We start from the raw sequence: 23,916 nt of genomic DNA, 5'->3' as shown, positions 1-23,916 counted from the left end.
ACCGACTAACCGACTCACCAACTCACCCAAACACCAAAACCACAACCACAACTCCAACCCCAACAACCAACACACATCTTCTTACCACCACCCCACCTCTCACATCCCCTCTATTCCCTTCACCCCATTCTACTCACTCAGCACCCACCCTCACCGTCAACATTTGCCGGTGAGACCCCAAAGTAACGCCTCCCGCACACACGGTGTTTCAGCCTTCTTGCCGTTGGGTCTCAGATCCTGCAGCCCGAAACTGAGGCTGTGACGAGGCTGTGTAACGTGGATGAGGCCGTGTGGGTTGGGTATGGACACATGTTGGGAGTTTTGACCGAGGTTTTCGGCTGTTGTTGGCCGGTAGGTGGGGAGGGGAGGGGAGGGGAGGGATACGTGTGGGAGGGACAGTGGGTGGTAGGAGAAGTGGAGAAGATGTGGTTAATAATAGTTGGGAGGGTATAAAATGTCACTGGTATAAGGAAGGTTCAATCGTGGTGATGTGGTTCTTGCTTCCTGAGTGGCATCGTAAAGGCCACGCGCGCTTTGCGCCTCCCAGCACGACCGACGCCGTCTATATCCAGTCCCCATCCTCCAAAATCCACACTTCCTCGAACTTTATTGACATCCAGGAAATTACTCATGCGCAACGACCTTCACAATGGCCCGCCATGCGCTCTCGTATCCCGCGTATCCCGCGTATCCCGCGATACCGTAATCCCAGCCTCGTATCCTGAGGCTGGGTCGAACTCAGGGTCCAAGCGATGTCGAACGGGATCTACGACGTGGCGTTATCCGGGTGTATGCACGACATCTTTCCTGATCGGTAAGGGTGGCTTTTGAGTTATATGAAGGACTGTTCGTCTGCCGCTCCGGGAAAGAGGACGGGTAGGGGGTGGGTGTGGAGATGGAAGATTATGCGGGATATGCGGATCTTGCGGGGGAAGTTGCGGTTTGGGAATGCGATGCGAGGTAAATGAGATGAGGTAGGATTAGGCGTGAGATCGATGGTATGGTATAGAAGTCTGACGTTAAGTGGGGTATCAAGCTGAACATCCGCATCCGGGTTTGCCGTAGTGTTTGAAGTCGTCGTAGGCGGTTCTGACGATAGTCTCGACCGACTCTGATTTGAGTCCTAGTACGTAGTTCGAGTTGCGATTCCTGAAAGGTCTTGAAGCGTCCAGTTGTTCGTCATACAGCACGCTGCGCTCGAGCAGAAACATGCCAGAGTCGGGGAATCCTTTCTCTATCCTCTTCTCTCCCTCTGCAACACACTCTTGAACATCGTGATTCCCGACGGTGAATTCACGACCAGTCGTCTTTTCAGTAGATCTCAGGACCTCGTTGGCGGACGTTATGACGCCTGCAGCGTATATGTATTGGTTCCTGACTTGGTCCCAGTGTGAGATTACGCGTTCCACGACGCGTCCGACTCTCTCCAAACTGGAAGCTGCGAACGCTTCGGTACCGATGCCATGGATAGTCGCGCTATGCCATTCGAGATCAAAACCCATGTTGCCGCTGATAAGCTGGGTGTCCAGCGTATACCCAGTCGCAATCGCAGTCCATTCGAAATACGGGTAATCTTCCCGCATGCTCCTTAGATGAGCAATGACCTTCGCTCGGCCAGCGTCTTTTGGAATGCGCGTCTGGATCTGTTTGTTCATGCTGTCGTGACTGAATTCATCAGGGATGAAGCGCCTTACGCCGGCGGCGATGGCGGCGTTTATTATGCGGATCTGTTGCTCTGCATCTCCGCCTGACATTGTGCTTATAACCAAGTCTTGCCCAGTCATTACCGACTGTAGTGAAGCGGACGAGTAGCCGGATCTCTTGTGCTGTACATCGGAGGCCTTGACGTGAGGTGGCAGGCTGAGGGTTTGTGAAAGATAAGTGAGTACAGTGACTTGATATCTGGGTGTTCCTTGTCGTTTTTCTTGTGGGAAAAGGGCGTTGAGGATGGTGAGGCAAAGCTCCCAGTTCTACGCGTGTTAGCCACTCGATGCCAGTCAGCCCATCCCGCGTCTTACTCCTAATATCATGATCTTCTCGATGGCCATGTTGGTGTTTTTGAAATCAAGGGCAGGTGAGGAAATGTCACACGAGTGCAGTAAGCTTCACCTTTACATAGGTTGGAAGATGAGGCCCCCCGCACTTGACACGGTTGAAAGGAAGAGCCAACACTAGCTCATTTCGTCATATAAAATAGGACCAGAAATGAAGCTGTAGAGGTCTGTGATATCCATGCGGATAAGAGATCCGACATTCTCTACACCAATCATCATGTTTGGAGTACTGTGCAAACCTTAAACTCTAGTGTTAGGCAGTCCGGCGGCGTGCAGCAGGGGCGTTCCAGAACATGAGCAAAGGCTATCGTGAAAGGGGATGCGCTTTGTGGAGGCGACAGTATAGGAGTCTCAAGAACTTTCAAAGACGCAATGTATGATACAGATGAGAAGTCGTGGGGAAGTGCGGAGTTGGTAGGGAAGGCAGCGCCAAGCCAACGCACGGACGCGGCAACTTCCGGGATCGCAGCTGTGCGAGCTTTTGCGGACGACGATAGCAACACCACCGAAACTCCCGCGACCGCAACACCATCTCCCCTCATCTCCCCAGGCTTCGACCATCGCGTCCAGTGCGTCAATTTCCCGTCTCGCAGGCTCAGCTCCGCCAATTGGACCCCCACAGCAGCGCGCTGACCCGCAAAACTCCAGATAGCCCATCATGAACGCCGCCCGCTTCCTCCGCCCCTTCTCCAGGGCCGCCGCTGCCCGCGCGCCCATGGCCGTCCGCCCCTCCGCTCTGGCGCGCCCCGCCTTCATCGCGAGCCAGAACAAGAAGGTCGAGGTTGGCCCTCAGCAGATGGTGAGATTGGACTCCGGGAAACATCTGGAAGGAAGGAAGGAAGGAAGGAAGGAAGCTAATACAAGTGATAGACTATCCTCAAGTCGGCCATGCCCCAGCTCATCCCCTTCTTCTTCGTCAACGAGACCACCGTGGCCTTCATCCTCCTGCCATCGCTCATCTACATCTTCTCCAAGTACATCCTGCCCCAGCGTCTGCGCATGTTCGCTGCCCGTCTCTTCATCAGCAAGTTGTAAGCGAGGAATTGGAAGGATCAGAAAGAGCCGATGACACTGTATAAGTAGTGGGAATATGCTCATAGACAATTCAATGGCATTGCACGAAGGATGGTGATTTGTGGAGTGATGACTACAGGGCATTCTTCGATGTTTAACCGATGTCTCAGGCCCGCTCACGATACTACGAAGAAGGATACAACAGCTGGAGAATTTGCGGAGAGGTCCCAGTGTGTCCAGAGCGACAGCCCCGCATCGATGAACGGTAGCTATGTCTGTCAAACCAGCGAGGAACGAACATGTGGGGCCTCTCTTCAGCTTACCAGACTCAAGCCTTCAGACTTTATTACTCCTCAGATAATCAATCTGCACGACCTACACCCACGGGAACAGCATTGTATGACCGATTCTCGAGCGGCATTTCGAAAGCGCGTTTCGTTGGCACACAACCATTAATCGACCTGACGGTTCTGATGCGTAGCGAGCTACTTCTAGCAAGATCCCCCTTCAATTTGTCGACCTGCTACTGCAGAAGCTGAATATTGATATCAGGCATGATGGTACCCACATCCACCTGAAGTGTCTGCATCGTCTTTGCGTATACTCCAATTTGAATCCTGCCTGCCTTCTTGTCACCACGGCACTATAAGCCCTGTCCTCTTGAACCTTCAATTTCACCTCACACTACCTTTCCTTAAATACCGATCAACAACATGCGCAGCAACTGCGGTCGTGATAGCGCGGCTGAAGAGGCTGTCTCGGATCACCTGCTTACATACCTCTTGGCAAGTCCGACATAAGACCGTGACCACGGACAGATCTGACAGATCTGGCATGCGCATGCATTCTTCCGTCCTTTTGCATGCTGTTTCTCTACTCACTACAACGCTTCCAGCACATAAGGGCCTATTTCGACGAAGTGCTTCATTTCATATGCAAGTGATCTGCTCCGAAGCACACATGCAGGTACCCATGATGGCGCAAACGCCCAAGACCGGGAAGGCCCCGCGGCACAAACGTCGGGACATTATGCATCGTGGTGTACGTGGTATAAAGTGAGGCAGTGTAGCTTAGCTTAAAGACATATACGTCGACTTCTACCCTGAATGGTTCATCCAAGTCTACCAACCATGAAGTCCACTATCATCGCTGCCCTTCTGGGCTTTGCCTCTCTTGCGGTCTCTGCGCCTGCACAGCTTGTCGAACGCCAGGCGTCTCTTGAGCAGGTTACCGATACCTACATGTTCGACATCTCCATCGCCGAGTTCATCGCCAACCGTAACGGAAAGGTCGGCCCCCCAGAGCTAAACTGGGAGAGCAATGGTTGCACTGCTAGTCCAGATAACCCGTTTGGATTTGACTGTAAGTGCTTTTACCTATATTCTTTCACATTCCATGTTCTCTCCACGCTTTTCATATATCAAGTAAACAATACTGATAATTGCAGTCATCAACTCCTGCTACCGCCACGACTTCGGCTACCGCAACTACAAACAACAAGGCCGCTTCGACGCAATGAAGGCGCGGACCGACGATAACTTCAAGACGGACATGTTCAATCAATGCGCGACTGAGAGTGCGAAGGGACCATGTGAGGCAACTGCTACGTTGTACTACGAGGCTGTCAAGGCGTTTGGAAAGCGAGAAGAGGAGATGGCAGAGTAGATAATGGATGTTCGATGCGTTCGAATGTCACGGTGTCATGTTAGAAAATCATGAGAGTACCCAAAACGATATTCTCCAATCTCGGTGGTAATCGATAAGCCACCCTCGGCGCCTTCCCACTCCAGCGCCAATCCCAGCACCCCCATGAACCTTCCAATCAACAACGTCATGCCCTCAGGGTCCAAAACAATAGCTCAACCGCCCATCTAATCTTCCGTACCTTCATCTGACATTTCCACAACATTCCATCATGCATCCCTCTGTTGACTCTAACCCTTTCCCACATACCCAAACGCGTCATCCCTCCCGACACAGACCGAGGTCATCCGAAGTCGCAGACCCTGTGATGCATGCGCGTGGGCTCGCTCTTGGCGCCCGACAATATGGCCGACCATGAGCACCAGCTATACGAGCTCACTGCAGCTTCGTCTGCCTCTGCAACGGATCACGACACGACAACGATGCCGCCGGATGAGCTGGAGGAAACTTGCGCTGTGGATGCGCGGTTGCATAAACGGACGCTGAGGAAACTGGACTGTCTACTACTGCCGTTTCTGGCGTTGCTGTTCTTGTTTAATGCGCTGGATAAGTCGAATGTACGTATACAAAAACTCTTGTGGGAGAGCTGTTGCTAATGCGATGTAGATTGGAAATGCAGAGTCTGCGCACTTTACGGCGGATATTGGACTCGACAAGGGCGCGTTGAATACGGCTGTTGCGCTGTTCTTCGCTTTCTTCGTTGCGCTGCAACCGCTTGGTGCGGCGTTGGGGAGGAGGTATGGCATGGTGCTTTGGGTGCCGAGTTGTATGCTTCTTTGGGGGGTATGCACGGCGCTGCATGCGTGGGTGAGGCACAGGTGGCAGCTGTATACGCTGCGCATCCTCATCGGCTGTCTTGAAGGTACGGAAGCCTCCCACTCGCGCTTTCCTCATCTGACTGTCGCTTCCCCTTCCAGACTCCAAAGCTAACATGGTCTTTAGCCGGATTCTACCCAGTCACCGTCACCTACCTCTCCCTCTTCTACACGCGCTTCGAATTCGGCAGACGGCTCTCGTTCTTCTACGGTCAGGCAGCAGTTGGCGGCGCTCTTGGAGGCCTTATAAGCTACCTCGTCTTTTCCCACTTCGGTAGCGACGATGGAGGTTCAGACCAAGATTGGAAACCGTGGCAGGTGCTTTTTTTACTGGAGGGCACTCTCACTATCGTGGTGGCATTCATCGGATACTTCTGGCTACCACACAGCGTGGAGACGGCATGGTTCCTCACACCTGAAGAGCGTCGATATGCGTCTTCGCGTGTGGTAAGAGACAGAGACATACAGAACGCGCCGGCAGCAGTCCAAGAAGATGATCGAGAAGCGGAAGAAACCTACGATGAGGAGTCGCGCGGTCTTCTCGACTCATCCAAGCACTCGATCACCTCAGCCACGCCATCGCGACAGCTGGTCGACGATCGCGGTCTAAGCCCTCACGACGTCCTTTCGTCAGTGTTCAACACGAAGATATGGCACATCCTCGCCTGTAACGTTCTATCTGCCATCCCAGTCTATGCTTTCTCTGTCTTCCTCCCGCTTGTACTGGCACCATTGACGAAGAAGGCGAACCCTGCGCTCATCAACTTGCTCACTGCACCACCACATATCTGTGGAGCCATAGTACTCTACTTCGCAGCTAGCTACAGCGACAAACATCGCATACGCCTCAAGCCTATACTGCTTGGGCTGTTCATCATGGTGACCGGATTGGTAATCGTGGTACTGTTACCGTCCTCCTGGGCGATACCCCGCTACATCGCTCTCAACATCCTCCTCTCCGGTACCTACGTCGCATCTCCCCTCACTGTGGCCTGGATCTCCGGAAACACGCCGTCACCCGGTAAGCGCGCATTGCTGCTCGGTATCAACGGCTGGGGCAACCTCGCCGGAGTCATCTCAGCGATTTTGTTTCGCCCAAAGTACGCTGCGGGTGGCTACATTGTCCCGTTCTGGTGGACACTTGCATCTGTCGCGTTAGCTGCTCTGGGTTACGTGCTTTTCCTTCGACGCTTGAAGGCTGAGAACAAAACGCGACAAGACATGTTACGCAAATGGAGCGAAGACGACGTCGAGGCCGAAAGGCTTCATGGCAGGGGTCCGGTACCGCAGCAACAACGGTGGCTTAGACAAGCCATCAACGTGCTGCGGCCGCATGCGAAACTTGCATGGCTAGCGGATTGGCTCGAGAAGGCTGCGCGGTCTGGCAGGGAGGGCGACGATAGGCTTACATTCGTCTACGGATTATGAGATATGATCTGCTGTGCGACACTACAAAGCATAGTCTCATGCAGCATCTGAGTTGGCATCATCTCTTGGACGAATGTGAAGTTCGCGGCCTGCATGTCTGTCAGCTTTCAGGTTTTGAGCGGGACGTTGGGCTGTCGAGATGCTGTATAGCCTCAGCCTTGCGACGCCACAGCCGCCACCATTCTGTCAGCTGGAAAGCGGTTGACTGATAATAAACCGAACCGCTTCACTTCCGTCTTCTCTAGTCTCACAACGACCGTCGTTCAACAGAAGACAGAAGACGCTCCAAGCCTGACTACGATCATTAAGCAAACAGAAAAAGTCTCATACATCGTGTCGCGGGCGCGCGGTCTGAACCCTCAGCCTTGGACAAGGCGGCAAACGAGATGGCGAACACAACTATGCCCAATGGTACACAATATCACACCTGGAAGCCGGAGCCTTTGGTTCGCGGCACGTTTTCCATACTCTCGTCCTCTCTACTGACGATGGTCCTGTGTGTTTGGACATCCGTTCACTTGAACATCCCTGAGCATGAAACGGACGAGATGAAGGCGCAAGCCTGGCGAATCGCACCGCAAACGTGGCGGAAGTTGCTCTGGATGGTCATAGCAATCTTTGCCCCAGAATGGGTGAGTCTAATCACTCTGCCGCACGTTGGCCAAGGTTGATTCGATTCAAGGTTGTCTTTACTGCCTACCGTCAACATGTAGCGGCAAATGACGTAGGGAAAACAATGCGAAAAGCTTTCGGCCAGCCAGATCCCCCGGGTTTCATCGGAAGGCTAAAGGCGACACTGGACGACTTCCTCCGATCCATCTGTGATGGTCTGGAATGTATTGGAAATAAGACAAGGCTCATCAAACAGCCAAAGCATCTTCATGAAGCTATAGACGTTGAGCTTGACCCGAAGTTTCGGCGACACCCTTGGACACAGACCCACTCCCTGTACGCCACGATGGGAGGCTTCGCTGTCGACACTCGGGGCGTGGATCACAGCTATCTCCCAGATGGGCGACAGAGGATGATCTTGACACCAGAAGGCCTTAGGTCCATCGCCGATCACGTTCCTGATCTCCTCCCGGATCTACCCGAATCAGCCATAGTAGATAAGAGCAAGGCAAATGCTTTCACAAAGCTCGTTACATGTGGACAAGCGCTATGGTTTGGCGTACAGTGCGCGACCCGGTCAGCTCAAGGCCTTTCTGTCTCGCTGCTGGAGATGAACACTACCGTGCACGCCATTTGTACCCTGATCATGTATTTCTCTTTCTGGTGGCATAAACCGCTTGATGTCGAAGAGCCGACCATTCTCACACACGTTGACACACACTCGGTGATCGCGTTTCTTGCCATTGGCGATATGTTTCCGCGAGTTCGTTTTTCACCACTGGATATGCAGGACAGCAAAGACCTTGGCCTAACGCCTGACACTGCAATGCACCATCCATCCCGACACCTAGATCATATGTTGCTCAGACCATCGAGGGACGCCAATTTATCAGTCTCAAACTATAATGTCTACCATGGTTTCGCTATCCCCACGCACAGATCGCACTCGCATGACGCTCCGCTAGTTCTCTCCGAACGAGACTTCCAACGCTTCGATCTAGCCTATGAAGCTGTTAGGAAGTACGGGTCGTGCACCAATATCCTGAGTAGCATGAACATCGACACAAGAGAGAACAACTGCTTGGCTGTACGTGTGCGCAATCGCCCAAAAATAAAAAAAGCTACAAACGAGAACTTTTTTCTTTTCGTAGGATTCCCTCTTGCGGGTCTGTTCTACGGTAGCATACATCTTCTTGTTTGGAATCGATCCTTTCGCGGCGAGATGGACGAGCTGCTCTGGAAGATCAGCAGCCTGACTATTCTGATATCGGGCGCCCCGCTCGCAATTGGGTACAGGTGTATGGAACCATACGATGATTATGCTGGCGACGATAAGCAATCGTGGGAGTTCCGAGGCGCGGTGCTTTTCTGCTTATTCCTTACATTTGCTTTCTTGTTCTATGTCCTTTGTAGAACATTCATCATAGTCGAATGTTTCCTGGATGTCTTCCACCTCCCGGACTCGGCTTTCGAAGTCCCTCAGTGGTCACAGTACTTTCCGCACATCGGATGATTCATCACAATGGATGTACGAACGAGCAAATTGTACCTACTTCCAAATTGCAAGATCTTCACATGTATCATACATACATCTACATGATTTTTGTCTTTACAAAGGCGTATCTCGGCCTAAATAACGCCTCTCATCCACGTCGCAGGATCTTTGGCGCAGCTCGGGAACATGCCTTGTACTTTGGAGAAGTTGAGCAAGATGTTTACGTAGTTGGCGTTGTTGCGCGAGTGGTATGTGCGTTTCCCATCGTGTTCAGCACCCGACGTTGCATGCCCGCGTAAAAACCTTTGGCCTCAACATTATGCGCGGGCACCCGTCCCACAGCCGTCCAATGTCTACACTCTCTCAAACCCTCTTTCGATATCTTTCTCGACATCTCTCTTGCTACTCGGCAGGCAGCACTCTACGCCAGAGCGGCGCAGTCCGGCTAGCCGGCAGTTTCACCCTGCACTTCGCAACGACCTCGATCATGTCCGACGAAACCAAAGCATCAGTGCCGCCTGCACTCAGACAAAACTCCCCTCGGTCTTCACGCTCAACTCGCTCACGACCGTCATGCCTTGTGCGCCTGGAAGCGCCTGAACCTGCATGTCACAGACCCGTCGCCTAAATCAGCCGTTTAACCGCAGGTTCTTCTACGTTTTACATCTTTCCCCAAGGTCCCGAGGTTCCCAAGGCCGCATGTTTGAGAAGGCAGCAAGTGTTTCAAGTGCAAGGCAGCGCTTCGGTTTCGCTTGTCGATTCGGGTTTGACGGCACGCTTGCGGTTGGGTAGTGTGGCGTTGGTGAGAGATGGGGTGGGACGCGATTTTGTACGCCACAACCAAGATGTAAGGTTATCGCAGAAGCGGATAGTAAGTACACTGTATCTCGCGAGACTAGAAATCACAGTACACGGTTCCTCCTCGGCCATACTCCCTACGCACAAGAATCATTGTTTTGCCCGCTTGCGATCCCTCGGTTCACCCGACCCGCCAGGGCCCGACCACCCGGCCAAAGGTTTGAGATGTGCATGATCGCCTGCCTGCGACTTGCCTCAGGATCACCGTCCCTGGATACCTTTTATGGAAAGGCAAAATAGGTATCAATGCTCTATACTCAGAAGAAGGAGCCTCTCACAGCAAGTATAAAGCAAGCATCTACGCCAGCCCATAGTTTGCTTCTCAAGCCAGTCATCCAATTCACATCTACATTTATTCTTTATTCACTACCCGCTGTGCGGATCAGATTACTTTCACTCACCCATCAACCATCAACAACTTTCGAATCAATAATCAACGTTAATACCCCGACAAACCAACTACTTCAACAACCGCCAAAATGCAGTTCTCCATCACAGCCCTCCTCTTCGGCCTCGTCGCCGTCTCCTCCGCCGCCATCGCCGACGTTGAAAACGTCCGCAACACCCCCCGCGCTATACTTGAGAACCGTCAGGCTGCCAACGGCGCATGCTGTATCCCTGAACAATCGCTCAAGCAGGATGCTTGCACTGTTAATGGTGCGGCTGGAAAGTGTGTGCCTGGTGGACCTGCTGCTTGTACGTATACCTAATACCCTAACACCCTGAGACCCAGACGAGTTACTTCGAGAGAGAGAGAGAGAGAGAGACGATGCTAATGTGATTGAAGGCAACGGTGCACTCAACTGCGTAGCAAACGACCAGCTCGTATGCGACAACAATGTCCAGGAGCGCTCTGGCAACTTGTGCCGCTTCCAGGCTGCCAACGGCAAGATTCAGGATGGTGCTCAGCAGATTAACAGCTTGGCTCAGGCTAAGGTTAACTAAGAGAGTGAATGATGGGGGGTGTGTGAAGGGTCGATGGGTGGATCTTTATAGCAAGGTGCATAAATAAATGTATTTGTGGATTGTATGTTGCTTGCCAGTATGAAGTCGTATGTGATGTGGTAAAGAGTGAGATCTTGATCTACACGTATTGTACTGTGCTCACTAAAAGTTCTTACGTCTTATCTCTGTTGGGGCACACAGGATTTGTCGTATCTTAGTTATTTCTAGTGTTCCGGTATACATGTATATATACCTTAAGTCAGTTCAGAGACTTGCGCTTCACATGTCCCAGAGCACATCTTACTATAAGCAAATGCTTCTCTTGCAATGCAAACCTCTTTTCTTTAAGAATTTGTCTACTACTCAAGCTAAGATGTATGAATCAATGCATGTATTCGTGTATCATAATCTCCATATATCTTTATCTGCCTCATGAGCCATGATTCATATCCAAATTTCATCTACCCTCTGAGCCCTACAATCTAACGTCATCTCAACCATCCCACCTTACCGTCCCCACCCCGCAAACCGTCCAATCTCCTTAACCTCCCTCCTGCCCACAACACCCGCCGCAACCGCACACACCGCACCAACACCAACAAGCAGCGCGCGTGCCAAGTTCAAACTAGCCCACTTGTCCATCAATTCCTTGACTGTCTCGCCTTCCTTGGCAAACTGCTCGACGTGCTTGTCGCGCAGGGAAGCGTTGGCGAGTTCGTCTTTCTTGGCCATGAGTTTGTTGTTTGTGGGGCCGAGGACGAGGATCGTGAAGGGCACGATGGAGGGGAGGAGGAGGGTGGCCAGCGCGTTGAGGCGGAAGGGGGTGGAGGTGCGGTCTTCTGTTGGGTTGTTAGTGTGTGGTAACTTGAGCTATGGATGGATCGTAGGTGAATGGAATGGGGGTTGGGGAATTAGAAGGGACATGGGATGCGATGAAACGTACGGTGGTAAGCCAAGTACCCCGTAGCCAGCGCTGAGATGGCAGCAAGAGGACGGGCGATTGCGCCGCCGCGTGTGAAGATTGTGTACCATTGCTTTACGGCGAGGGGTGCGGGGGCCTGCATGGCGGCGGGGATGCCGACGACGGAGAGGGAGACGTTGGAGCCTGGTATGCTTGTTAGTAACAATCCTCTGAATGGTCTAATTTCCCATTGACCGCGATTGAGATGGCCATTGAGTGCCAGAGTGTCTTACCAACCAGGAACACACTGCCTGTGATGCCCACCGCCTGTGCGATCGCCAGCGCCGTAGGCGTCTTTTGCGTGAGAATGTCCATTGCGGGTGTGTAGATGAAGATACTTTCGATTGAGGTATTGAAAGCGAGTTTTATGACTTGTCAAAGCGGTGGCCTGACTAACAGAATGAAGGTCGTGGTCGGCGTGATAGCTCGGAGACGCGCTGCAGGGCTTGGCCGTCAGGCTTCCCAGGTTCCCCGCGGATCCCGATCGCGTCGACTGAAGCTCCGCACTCCGATGCTTGCCATAGGTCAACCACAAAGCTCCGACTTCTTGCTTTTGCTCTCGATATCATCACGGGGGGCTGGATGTGGCTTCTTTGTTGCACAAATCTGAATGTAGTTATATTCCTATTCCTAATTGTTGTGCCTGGGTGAGACGCGTCGCTTATTGCCGTGAAACTGTAGAAGCATCATCAACGAGCGCTCGACGTACATAAGCTTAGCTTCTCTCAAGCTTCTCGCCGATAATTTGCTTTTGATCTCAGGACTTACCATAATTACTATAATCCACTCGTGCTCAATCTACGCCAGGTCTTACATAGAACGACATCCGCGCCGCAACCTGTGCCTCATCGCAATCCTCACCACCATCTAATCACCTAAACCAGTTCACCAGCCATGTTCTGTACGTCCCTCACCTCTACTCACCTCTCTCTCCCTAACGAACCCCAGCTCTAAACACAACCGCAACCCTCCACCACGTAACGCACCTCCCCCGCTCCGTCTCCTTCGCGACAGCCGTCTCCCACCTCCACAACCACGTCCTCCTCATCCGCCTCGACCCCGAATACGCCTCGCACGAAGACCTGCCCAGCGACCCCTCCACCCCAGACGCAAAATGCTACCGCATAACCGACCACATGAACGCACTGCCCGCAGGCCTCTGGGACACAACCGTCAAGTTCGACGCCCACATGACTGATCTCGACGACGGCGTCTTCTGGACTATCAAGGCGCCGCTGGGGCTCACTCAGCAGACTACGTGGCGATGTTTGAAGACGGAGGGGTTGAGTGAGGGGGACAGAGAGGGTGCTGAGGGATGCGAGTGGAGTCTTGTGGAGGATGTGGAGATTAGGGCGAATAGGATGTTGGTGGGGACGGTCAAGGCGAAGTGTGAGGAGAATTGGCCGGGGGCGCATGGCAAGTTTTTGAAGTATTGTACGGGGGAGACGGTGGCATAGCGGGACATGGATGGGGGGAGAGTTATATTCGGGTCTACAACATGCTGGAGTATCGTGACTTGGCCCTTGAGGATGAACATCATGGGCACAGCGCAAGCCTGCATAATTAGATCTGCAACAGTTCTAGATGCGAACACTATCCCACATATTTACGTTATAATCTTTACGCTAAGATCAACGAACTCTTGTTGTCAGACCTAATGGACAACAGCTACAACATGCTTGGTGCAATCCTCACCCGCCTGTCAGGAAACATGGAGAAGCCCAGCTGAATGGTCCATGTGCCGTTGGGCCCAAGGACGTATTTTGCCTGGCGTCTGGGGCGAAAAGTTCCAAGGCGGAGCCTCTGCATCTAGAAGGCATCCAGATTGGCGGAATTTGTGCCAGTGGCGGGTCGTGGATGTCGGCTAGACGCGAAAAGGCTGCTGCTGGTTGACCCTGCATAACACCAACTGCAGGTTGGAGAGCTGACCCTGACAGCCGATGCCTTTCTCTTCACATCTTGAATCTGGAGAAAACGTCCATCTCGCAAGATGTGTGGGAAGCCTGTAATCCAAAGCTCTTATCGGCTCACGCGACACTGACTCAACGGTCAAGCGACCAATGTCTCTCTTCGGAGGTGCGCTGGTGACATCGGAGGCCGCACGTGGCGCGCCCCCAATCGGGCCTTCCGGATCTACGCGATAGCAACGATAAGACATTGGACAACAGCAACTCGCTGCACATGAAGTCGCTGCACGTCGCTGCTGCTGGCATCCTTCGCGTCACTTGGTCACACACCATAAGCATCGCACCCAGATGCCCTCAAGTGATGCCCGCTCGCCTTGTCAGCCAACGGCCAAGAACCCTTCTTGAACCGAAAGGCTATTGATCGGCCTCTGGCTCGCCGCATAACACGGGCCATATCCCCGCCTTTCTAGACTGCACTGAACTGCGCGTTCCGCCATCCGCTCAGCTATCAAAAACCGCGCACCCAACCACCGGGTCAGCGTCAGCTCCTCTTACGTTCGTTCCTTTTCGCTGGTACGGGACTGTTCCCACCTTCTCTGCCTGCCATCTTGCTCCAGTAGACGTGACGATCTCCTCCCTCGGTCTTCGACTTCTTTGATCCTCCACCTTCCCCGCGCCGTCCCGCTTGTCGCCGAGCACGCGTACCGCACAGCCACGCTTCACCATGGAGCCTTTGTCCATCGACTCCGTGGTCGTCGACCACAGCGAAGTGCGTCCCGCGCCGGGAACCCCGCCATCAGACGCCATCATGATCGAGCAGCCAAAGCTCAAGGGCAGACAGCGTCTTTTGAAGGGCCTACAACGGATGGGCTCTTCCTCGAGTCTGGCAAACCTGGGTAGACCCCGATCTCACAGTCTGAGAAGCGGCGGAAAGGCATCCATGTCCTGCGTCTCCCTCGCATCGCCTGGCTCACCTTATGGAAACTCATTTGGCAGTTCTTACTCCTCGGAACTGTCAAATGGCTTCTCCACAGCTCCTACCTCCGTCGCCAACAGCCCACCCGGCACACCCTTCTGGGACGAGAGGACTCGCCTGCGGATGAAGACACCAGATATCCCATCCTCAGTACCTCTTCCCTCCGCCCGACGGCCATACACTCGAGACGGCATTGAAGCTGAGAACGACTACTTCTCGCGTCCCGTCCACAAGGTCCAGAAGCGGGCAAACTTCAACTTTTGGAGCGATATGCCGACTGAGATTCGCATGCAGATCCTGAGATACCTCGAGCCGAAGGAGGTTGTGCGTTGTTCGCGCGTCTCCAAGTCGTGGCATACAATGTGCTTTGATGGTCAACTGTGGAGCGATCTCGATACGAGCAAGTTTTACCGCGACATCTCTGCCAATGCTTTGGTCAACATCATCACATCGGCGGGTCCGTTCGTGAAGGACTTAAACCTCAGGGGCTGCGTGCAGCTAAGAGAACACTGGGGCAAGGACGGCTTCATTGAGTCCTGCCAGAACCTGGAGAACTTCTCGCTTCAGGGCTGCCGAATCGACAGGACATCTATTCACTGCTTCTTGCTTCAGAACAGTCGCCTTGTCCACGTCAATCTGTCAGGTCTTGCGGGTGCGACAAATGCTGCTATGAAGATCCTTGCTGCACATTGCCCGAAAGTCGAAGTCTTGAACATCTCATGGTGCAACAATATCGACAACCGAGGGCTGAAGAAGGTTGTTGAGGGATGCACGAAGCTGCGCGATCTCAGGGCAGGCGAGGTGCGAGGCTGGGACGATGTCGAGCTGATGGTCGCACTGTTCAAGCACAACACTCTCGAGAGGCTCGACCTGAAGAACTGCGACAGTCTCAACGACGAAGCACTGGCTGCTTTGATTGAGGGCGTAGACGAAGAGGTTGATGTTCTTACCGATCGCCCAATCGTCCCACCGAGAAACCTCAAGCACTTGAACCTTACGCGCTGCCGCAGCATCACGGATGCTGGCCTGAAGACATTGGTACACAACGTTCCGTCGCTGGAAGGTCTTCAAGTCTCGAAATGCGGCGGCTTGACCGACGATGCCTTGACCAGCTTACTCCCCACCGTCCCCGTCCTCACCCACCTAGACATCGAAGAAATCGACAACCTAACAAACGACGTCCTAAAAACTCTATCCGAGTCCGCCTGCGCCCCCCACCTCCGTCACCTCTGCATCTCCTACTGCGAAAACCTCGGCGACGTCGGCATGCTCCCCGTCCTAAAAGCCTGCACCCGTCTCGCCTCCCTCGAAATGGACAACACACGCATCTCCGACCTCGTCCTCGCCGAAGCCGCCTCCGGCCTGCGCAACCGCAACCGTCTTGCCCGCGGCCTCACAAACTCCGAACGCCCCGAAGTAGGCCTCCGCATCGAAGCCTACGACTGCGCAAACGTGACCTGGACCGGCGTCCGCGAAGTCCTATCAAGGAACGCGGAGATCACAAGACCGAATTCGCGGTCTGCGAGTAAAGTCGCGACGTACCCAAGTGAGATTATTAAGCTAAAGTGTTTCCACAACTGGCAGCCGACTGTTGAAGAACATACAAAAAGGGTTCTGAGGGGTGACTTTGCGGCTGCGGCGAGGCTGGAGAGGAAGTGGGCGGATTGGATGATGTTGAATGAGGAGGCGGGGGTTGGTGGGGCGGGTGCGAGGCGTAGGAGGAGGAGGGCGAGAGAGGCGCAGATGATGCATGCGGATGAGGAGGAGGCTGGGGCTGGGGCTACGGGTGGGGGTGGGAGGAGGAGGAGGGCGAGGAGTGGGCCTGGTGGGTGTGCTGTGATGTGATTGTGGATTGATGGGGTTGGGTGGGTTTTGGTGTTGAGTAAATCTCCGCCGCAGGCTTGTGGCGTGTTCTTTTGAGATGGTAGTCGGCCCCAGGTCTGTGGGCTGATGCTGTGATGGTTGTTATGGCATGAGAGGAGTATCATGAACATGAGTCTAGGATTTTGTTTTCCGAGCGCGAACATTAGATTTCAACGATGTTTTGGCATTGGATGTTTGGAGTCCGGGGCTAGTCACGATTTTGCATTTGTAGATTAGCACATGCTGCATACAGTACGATGATCCAATACATCTTCAAACTTGATCACTACACCGATTTCCATGTAATCATATCGCACCCCAATGGGTTGTGTGATAAAGAGAGCAGCGTCCGCACGTGAGCGCGTGATTAGCTTGAACTGGCGACGCGTCGTTTGCTGGTTACGTTACATCATCTCGGACTCAACCCCATCTCGGACTCAATCCCATCTAACAAACATGCGCATATTATCACAAGCTGGCAAGGCCGCTCACTATTCTTGCGTCAGTATCGAGGAAGCATAATGTGTTCTCTAACCATAGATAACAGAACGGTTTCTCGGAACATGATGTATCCGGACCAGAGGCGGCGTGGGTCTGCTTATGAGAGAAGCGCGGAAATCTTCCGAGGCACTAGGTAGCATTACGAAGGAGCTCGTTTTTAGTGTGTCGTAGAGTCTGTGCAGATTCTGGGTGTTAGCCTACAACACACTACAAACGAGCGTCTTCGTAATCCGGCAATACATCTTGGCATCATTGTCATGGTAAAGCCTCTTCTCGCGATTGCTAAGCCGGTAGTGTTACAAAGCTAGTAGCCGAAGCATCAGACTTGCATTGCACAAACGGTACCTGATCATGTGTTCAAGTAGGGAATATAAACACTCTGCTACCTCACGATGCACGAACAAAGAAACTCACACTCAATACCTCTCTGACAGTCTCCAATCACTTCTTTCTCAACATCTCAATGGCGGAGTATCAGAACAAAGCGGCATGGCTACCAGGCGTAGGGAAGCAGGTCGAAATCGGTCCTGCCGACATCCCCGAACCGGGCCCAGAGGAACTTCTCATCGAGGTAAGGAATGTGAACGGGGAAGCCAGTTCATTCGTACTCTCATCCACCTTTCTGTGCAGCGTTTCTGACAAACGAAATGATGACAGGTCAAAGTAGTCGCTGCCCAGCCAGCAGAATACAAGATCCAAGAGGGAACACTCCCGTATCAGCTGAATTACCCCACTATCATTGGAAGTTAGTATCCGTTTCCAGCAGAGTGGCCTCCGCGATAGAACATGGTTACTAAGCCGAGTGCAGTATCGTTTTCTGGCGTGGTCGTCAAAGTTGGCACGGAGGTCAGCCGCTTCAAGAAGGGCGACCGCATCGTCACCAACAGCGCTGGAAGTATCCGCAATGATCCCCGATTCGGAGCATACCAGAAATATGCGGTTACTACGCAAGAAATGACAGCGAAGGTAAGGGGGACGAGATGTCCAGCTCAAGGCTCGCGATGTAAACAACTGTCTGCTAACAACATGGCCTTGCAGATTGGACAAGTGTCCTTCGAAGCTGCGGTATCCATCTCCAGCCTGGCCTATCCTGCCAGTGCCCTTTTTATACACCTGCACCTTGAGAAACCAGCAGAACAGCCCAATCCCGAGAACAAGAACAAGAAGGTGCTTATCTGGGGCGCTTCTTCTTCTTTCGGCGCCTATGCAACCTATCTGGCTGCTAGAGCAGGTTACACAGTGGTGGGCGTTGCGTCTTCTCAGAATGCGCAGCTTGTCAAGTCCTTCGGTGCTGTGCACTTTGTCGACAGGAAATCACCGACAGTAACGCAAGAGCTTATAGATATGGGGCCTTTCGAAGCCGTCTTGGCTGCTGCGGACGCTGCCCAGGATCAGCCTGTGTTGGGAGCTGTCTTGGCTGCGCACGGAGGGGGTTCTTTTCTGTCGACAATGGGCTTGCGGCCGGGTGTGGAGCTGCCCTCAGGAGTTCAAGCAAACTTTGTGCCGATTATGGATGTCTACCTTGACCCAAAGACACGCGACTTTACCACGTGGGTCTGGTGGGATTTCTTGGAACGTGAGCTCGCGGCTGGGCGGCTGCAGCCTGTGCCCGTTCATGTTCTTGGTGGCCTGGATAAGGTGCAAGAGGCGTGGAATCTGCTTAAGGCGGGGAAAGTAAGCGGTCAAAGACTGTTGATAGCACCTGGCCTTTAGTCACTTCGCACAGTGTGTTGATGACTGCACACTCGCTCAATGCACGTACTTATGTTTTCCGCGCTTCTACCGTTCTCTGCATCGTTGGCCTGTTATTACAGAGAAAAATGTTGCAAAGCTTAGCTTTCCTGCTACCGCGAATCTTAAGCCATAAGATCCCGTCAAGCCTGAAGTTGTTTCCGTGCCTTTTATTCTGAAACTGATGCCGACACATCACGTGAGCTGAGTTCAAATGTTTGGGCTGGTATAGTCAGTCACAGTCCGTTGGAGCTACAAGCTTGGCATGATTCACGACATCTTGAAAATTACGTTAGATGGTAATATGAAGCCCCGCAGAGAGTATTGGACAATTAATGTGCGTAACAACTATATTGCACTCCCATGTATTGTGGTGTGAAGCGTAGCGTTTGCACGTGAGCGCGCGACTAGCTTAAACTAGCGGAGGCGCGCCTACCGTAAGGGTCTACAGGTGTTTGCTGGCTGCATTACATCATTCTTCGACCCATGTCCATCCCACAAACATCATCATCTCACCACGAGCTACCAAGACCGTTAACTGCCTTGTCAAACTAGGGCCGAGCAATAATTATGTGCTCTCTACCCGTAGACGACAAGACGGGTCTGGAGGCTTTCCGCATTGCGGGTCTACCGCCGGATTTCTACTATATCCCCAACTTCATTAGTCACGAGGAAGAGGCGTCGATTCTGCAGAAGGTATTCCTCCTTTTCATCATATTTCCTGATCGTTACGCTCGGATATCGCATTGCACATAGGAAGGAAGTTCATTTACCCCGCCTTACTATGCATTCCAGTTCCACACCCATTGCCACCGCGCATAACATCCACAACCCAAACCATACCTCTTTCCAATTCCCCTTGACATCAACTAACCCTCCCCTCTCCCTAGATCCCAGCCCAGAGATGGACCCACCTCACCCACCGCCGTCTTCAAGCCCTCCCCTCAACACTCACATCCAACAACACGCTCCTCGCCGCCCCTCTACCTAATTATCTCGCCACACCCATCTTACCCCGCTTTGAAGACTTGGGTATCTTTGTTCACACGCCGCATGGTCAACCAAACCATGTTCTGGTGAACGAGTATAAACCTGGTGAGGGCATCATGCCACATGAAGACGGTGGGGCGTATGCTGAGGTCGTTGCGACGGTTAGTCTGGGAGGGGGGTTGTGTCTGGATGTGATGGAGAAGAGTGGGGGTGAGGGGGAGGAGGAAGACGGGAAAGGGAAGAAAAGTGGCGAAGATGGAGAACACGCCCAGCCTACGGACACAGACGCAAACGGAGAAGAGCAGGAAACCAAAGAAAAGATGCTCACCCTCCCAACCCGCATCTTCCAAGAACCCCGCTCCCTCCTCATCACCAGGGGGCGTGCATACAGGGATCTCATGCACGGTATCGCGTCGATCGAGGTTGACGAAGCTTTGAACGCCGAGACGGTGGCGAATTGGGGGTTGTTGAGTGAAGAAGGGAAGAAGGGGGTTGAAGAGAATGGAGGGAGGAATGTGAGGGGGACGAGGGTGAGTTTGACGTATAGGGATGTTATTAAGGTTAGTAAGGCTGCGAGTAGGGTTTTAGGTGGGATGGGTAGGCGGTAGGGGGTAGGATGGATGAAGAAGAGATGTGGATGGTGGGTGGATATTTGAACGTGTTTAATGATCTTTCGTGATACAACAAAGGAAATGTCAACTACACTTATATACACCACTCTCTCTTACTCAGCGCATACCCGCTCACAACATCTCCACCAAATCTTCAACCAGCAAGCCCCCTACTGCTGATTCTTAGCCGGCCTATAATGCCCCGCCAACTCCACATCCTCCGTACTCCTATCACTCTCCCTCCTCTCCTCCTGCACCTTATCCGTCCTCTGCGCGTTCTTCGCCCTAACCGCCTTCTTCCTCCTAGCCTCACCCACAACCATCGCCGCAACCCACACCAGCCACATAACCGCCGCAATAACACCATACGCAATCGCGCCATCGCGCGAATTATCCGCGAGCAACAATCCCAAACCGCCGTTGATCATACCAAGCGTGATAGCAATACGTCCAACCCAGATATGAGCGTAGGAAGTAAGAGTACGACGTTGCGTCTTCTTGAACAAGATGTGATGTAGGGTTCCGAGGAAGGGCATGAAGAAGACGAGGCAGAAAACGAGGATACCGATGATGGCGTGGTAGCTGCTGATGTAGTGACCTCCGCTGATGGGAAGAGCGAGCCAGATACCCATTCCGAATGCCGCGATGTAGACCATGTACGCCAAGATCTGGAAGCCAGCGTGCAGCCATACGATACCTGGGAAGGAGGCGAGGCGGATTGCGATGGCACCGGATGGGAAGAGGATGACGAAGGCGAGGGAGGCGAGGACGCCGTGCGCGATGAGCATGGTGCGCTTCTTGGAGGGGCTGACGGAAGCGCCGGAGCTGATGGTTTGCACGGAGTTTCCGCCTGTGGCGCCGCCGTTGGGGAGGGTGTCGCAGTAGGGGAGGTCGTCGTCGTCGTCTTTGCCGCCCTTATCGGGGGAGGGGGAGCGCTTGTCTCCTGGGGGACCGTTGGGGCGCGATGTAGGACGAGAGGTTGGGCGGCCATAGTTGTCGTCATCGTCGTCGTCGTCGTTGCTGCTGGTCTGGCTTGGCCTGGCGTTACCTGTGCCTGCGGCGCCGGAGGGGCGCTGGCGGCAGTTGGTAGGTGTTGCGCCGCCTGTTGTGCCGGTTGGTGAGGTGTTGACGAGGGGGTTTACACTTGAACCGCCCTTTGCTTGGGCGAACTGCCAGTCGAAGACACCTTGGTTGGAGTGTTGGTCAATTCGCGCAGAGGTGGAGTCGTCGTTCTTGGGTCCGCCGGAGGATTGGTAGGCGAAGATCCAGCTCCCGCTGTTTCTGGTGAAGTCCATGGTACCGCCAGACCAGGAGTTGCAGTTTGAGCCTGCGTCACGTGTTAGTTTGTGTTGTTATCGTTGTATTCGTCAAACTTACATCTCACGTTCGCGGTCATGACACCGTTTGAAACACCAGATCCTTCAAGCAGAGTGACTTGAGCCGCATCGTTAGGGCTCGGGGGCTGGTAGCTAGTAGTTGATCGCGGTGATAGTGTAACATTGTTGCCAGATCCTGAAGTGTATACAACGAAGATGTTGGAGTTGGGCATGCCGCTGCCTTGGCCGAGCGCAACCCACTCATAGTTGCTTGGGGCTGATATCTGGAAGAAGATGTCTCCCGATCCGGATGATGCCGTGCGCTCGGGGATGTTGAGGCCATAGCATACTCCAGTAGAAGGACAGACGCTGGCTACTTGCGCTGTGGCTTGGGAGGCTAGATAGGGTTAGCACCGTGGTAAGATAAGGCTGTTGTTTGGGGCTTACCCAGAGCCAAGAGGCCCATGACCAAACTTGTTGTGCGCTTCATCTCTTGTGCTCTGAAACTGCAAGGTCGTTGAATGATGCTGAACACTCGAAGTTGCCAAAGGGCTCGATGTTTAAGGCTAGTCGACAGCGCCTAGCTGAAAGCGTGGCTTGATGGCGTCGTCTCTAGAGGCGATCACGAAGCTATTGATCTGAGTTCAGGTAGCCAAACCAATAGGAGGAGATGTCTTGAGGTGAGTAAGGGATATGCAGTTCGATAGTGATTCGGCAGCAGAGGACAAAGAGGTTTATAGATGGTGGAGCCCGGATCACCCGCCTTCCAAGATACAGCTCCAAGCCCCCAAGAGAGATGCTGACAGAAGCATGGCTACGTACACGCAACCTGGCTTAGTTTGGTGGAGGTAGGTACCTCGCAGGCACAGGTGAACCCAACGGTATTACTGCTGATGTGTGGTTGGACAAGCCTGGCCGAATGCGGCGGCTTTGCGGAGAGCCGTCAGTCACCGGCTGGGCATAGCAAAACACCGTGAGGACCTCGCGATATGACAACACAACTTGTGCAAGCAGTACGCGTCACGAACGCCAGAGGGCCGCGATAACAAGTGAGATCTCCCGCCTGTACATGGTGCAGGGTCTGGCGCAGAGAGGTGGTACCAGTGAGGGCCAGCGGACTCAACGTTCGGCGCGGCTTGGCTGGACGCGTCGTGGTGGCTATGTGCAGGGCCAAACAAGTAAGTTGCATCCGGACGAATGACACGCCAGCTATTTTGCAAAAGTAATGTCCCGGCGCGGGGGCACGCTGGGAACGGCGGGCATGTCAGTTCACGTAAGGTTGGGAACAGGTGTGGTCTCGACGGTCGCGGTCTTGGTGCCCGCTCTTGTGGGCCCTCCTGTCCCGCACGTCCCTCGCCTTGGATCTCCCAACACCCAATTCCAGCGACCGCAATTCCAAGACATGTCAGCAACATGCGTCGAGATCCAGACTCCCATGACTTCATCCTCAAGCTGGGCACACTCTCACAGGAGCATGCTGTCCAGGCTGTGCTTGTTATCGTCAGCCCTCGGTCATCGGCCTAGTCGGAATTCCCATCGGAGATTCGGCCTGTTTCTCATATTACGGTGTATACGCGACATTATTACCACTGCATGGAGTTGCCTTCTACTTTGGGATCCATCGCACTGCAGCTGCATGAAGTCCGGTCGGTTTCACGTGGCGCTGTTCATGTCTCGATAGGCGCAGGCTGGTGGCTTGCAAGCGTGGCAGCCTCAGCCCTGAGGGACCGCGTCAGCTCGGAGCGCGAAACCTTGGATTCCAGGAAGTAAAATCAACACCATCGGCGTCTTCTGGCAAGAATCACCGAGGCATCACGACGCCAAGCTAGCTGCTTTCTCTCAGCATACGTCGATGATGAGTTATCGACATCTTGTTGCGGGGTTGCTCGATCGCGAGAGCCTTTGGAGTTAGGTGTGAGGGCCGATAGTGAGTTGTCGCACGAAGTCAGCACCCGCCGCCCCAATCTTTCACATCAATCGTCTCACCTCCGCGCACCTCGCCGTCTCCTCGCAGTTTGTGCTCGAGTGCACGTTTCTCTTCTCGCGTGCATTTCACGATCAGTGTGTTTTTCGATTCGGTTGTTTTCCTCTCCTTGCACCGACAAAGGCCCTTTTCCTCATCACAACAATTTTGC

At 53.4% G+C, this 23,916-nt stretch overlaps 10 protein-coding genes across 10 annotated transcripts; 7 read left to right on the top strand and 3 right to left on the bottom strand.

The window, feature by feature from the left end:
• Positions 1-1,031: 1,031 nt before the first annotated feature.
• On the bottom strand, positions 1,032-2,048 carry J4E78_010134 (uncharacterized protein; the record flags this gene model as incomplete). The annotated part of the gene is made up of 2 exons (XM_049370715.1): positions 1,032-1,970; positions 2,019-2,048. The coding sequence occupies 2 exons, from the start codon at positions 2,046-2,048 to the stop codon at positions 1,032-1,034; spliced, it is 969 nt and encodes a 322-aa protein (XP_049217595.1).
• A 664-nt stretch (positions 2,049-2,712) lies between these two features.
• Positions 2,713-3,089, top strand: J4E78_010133 (uncharacterized protein; the record flags this gene model as incomplete). Its single annotated transcript, XM_049370714.1, has 2 exons — positions 2,713-2,853; positions 2,925-3,089. The coding sequence occupies 2 exons, from the start codon at positions 2,713-2,715 to the stop codon at positions 3,087-3,089; spliced, it is 306 nt and encodes a 101-aa protein (XP_049217594.1).
• A 1,085-nt stretch (positions 3,090-4,174) lies between these two features.
• On the top strand, positions 4,175-4,733 carry J4E78_010132 (uncharacterized protein; the record flags this gene model as incomplete). Its single annotated transcript, XM_049370713.1, has 2 exons — positions 4,175-4,430; positions 4,516-4,733. 2 exons carry the CDS (start codon positions 4,175-4,177, stop codon positions 4,731-4,733), a joined length of 474 nt encoding a protein of 157 aa, XP_049217593.1.
• Positions 4,734-5,116: 383 nt separating this feature from the next.
• On the top strand, positions 5,117-7,015 carry J4E78_010131 (uncharacterized protein; the record flags this gene model as incomplete). The annotated part of the gene is made up of 3 exons (XM_049370712.1): positions 5,117-5,329; positions 5,379-5,634; positions 5,715-7,015. The coding sequence occupies 3 exons, from the start codon at positions 5,117-5,119 to the stop codon at positions 7,013-7,015; spliced, it is 1,770 nt and encodes a 589-aa protein (XP_049217592.1).
• Positions 7,016-10,459: 3,444 nt separating this feature from the next.
• On the top strand, positions 10,460-10,925 carry J4E78_010130 (uncharacterized protein; the record flags this gene model as incomplete). The annotated part of the gene is made up of 2 exons (XM_049370711.1): positions 10,460-10,676; positions 10,768-10,925. The coding sequence occupies 2 exons, from the start codon at positions 10,460-10,462 to the stop codon at positions 10,923-10,925; spliced, it is 375 nt and encodes a 124-aa protein (XP_049217591.1).
• A 507-nt stretch (positions 10,926-11,432) lies between these two features.
• J4E78_010129 (uncharacterized protein) lies at positions 11,433-12,201 on the bottom strand (the record flags this gene model as incomplete). Its single annotated transcript, XM_049370710.1, has 3 exons — positions 11,433-11,764; positions 11,869-12,030; positions 12,120-12,201. 3 exons carry the CDS (start codon positions 12,199-12,201, stop codon positions 11,433-11,435), a joined length of 576 nt encoding a protein of 191 aa, XP_049217590.1.
• Positions 12,202-12,780: 579 nt separating this feature from the next.
• J4E78_010128 (uncharacterized protein) lies at positions 12,781-13,343 on the top strand (the record flags this gene model as incomplete). The annotated part of the gene is made up of 2 exons (XM_049370709.1): positions 12,781-12,787; positions 12,835-13,343. The coding sequence occupies 2 exons, from the start codon at positions 12,781-12,783 to the stop codon at positions 13,341-13,343; spliced, it is 516 nt and encodes a 171-aa protein (XP_049217589.1).
• Positions 13,344-14,517: 1,174 nt separating this feature from the next.
• Positions 14,518-16,614, top strand: J4E78_010127 (uncharacterized protein; the record flags this gene model as incomplete). Its single annotated transcript, XM_049370708.1, has 1 exon — positions 14,518-16,614. One exon carries the CDS (start codon positions 14,518-14,520, stop codon positions 16,612-16,614), a length of 2,097 nt encoding a protein of 698 aa, XP_049217588.1.
• Positions 16,615-17,484: 870 nt separating this feature from the next.
• Positions 17,485-18,846, top strand: J4E78_010126 (uncharacterized protein; the record flags this gene model as incomplete). Its single annotated transcript, XM_049370707.1, has 5 exons — positions 17,485-17,488; positions 17,568-17,704; positions 17,791-17,878; positions 17,942-18,099; positions 18,172-18,846. 5 exons carry the CDS (start codon positions 17,485-17,487, stop codon positions 18,844-18,846), a joined length of 1,062 nt encoding a protein of 353 aa, XP_049217587.1.
• A 1,789-nt stretch (positions 18,847-20,635) lies between these two features.
• Positions 20,636-22,271, bottom strand: J4E78_010125 (uncharacterized protein; the record flags this gene model as incomplete). The annotated part of the gene is made up of 3 exons (XM_049370706.1): positions 20,636-21,792; positions 21,843-22,178; positions 22,229-22,271. 3 exons carry the CDS (start codon positions 22,269-22,271, stop codon positions 20,636-20,638), a joined length of 1,536 nt encoding a protein of 511 aa, XP_049217586.1.
• Between the last annotated feature and the right edge of the window lie 1,645 nt (positions 22,272-23,916).

The sequence above is a fragment of the Alternaria triticimaculans genome (assembly GCF_023758025.1).
Source record: "Alternaria triticimaculans strain BMP 0046 chromosome Unknown scaffold_27, whole genome shotgun sequence".
NCBI classification, from domain to species: domain Eukaryota; kingdom Fungi; phylum Ascomycota; class Dothideomycetes; order Pleosporales; family Pleosporaceae; genus Alternaria; species Alternaria triticimaculans.
This window is presented reverse-complemented; position numbering and strand designations above follow the sequence as displayed.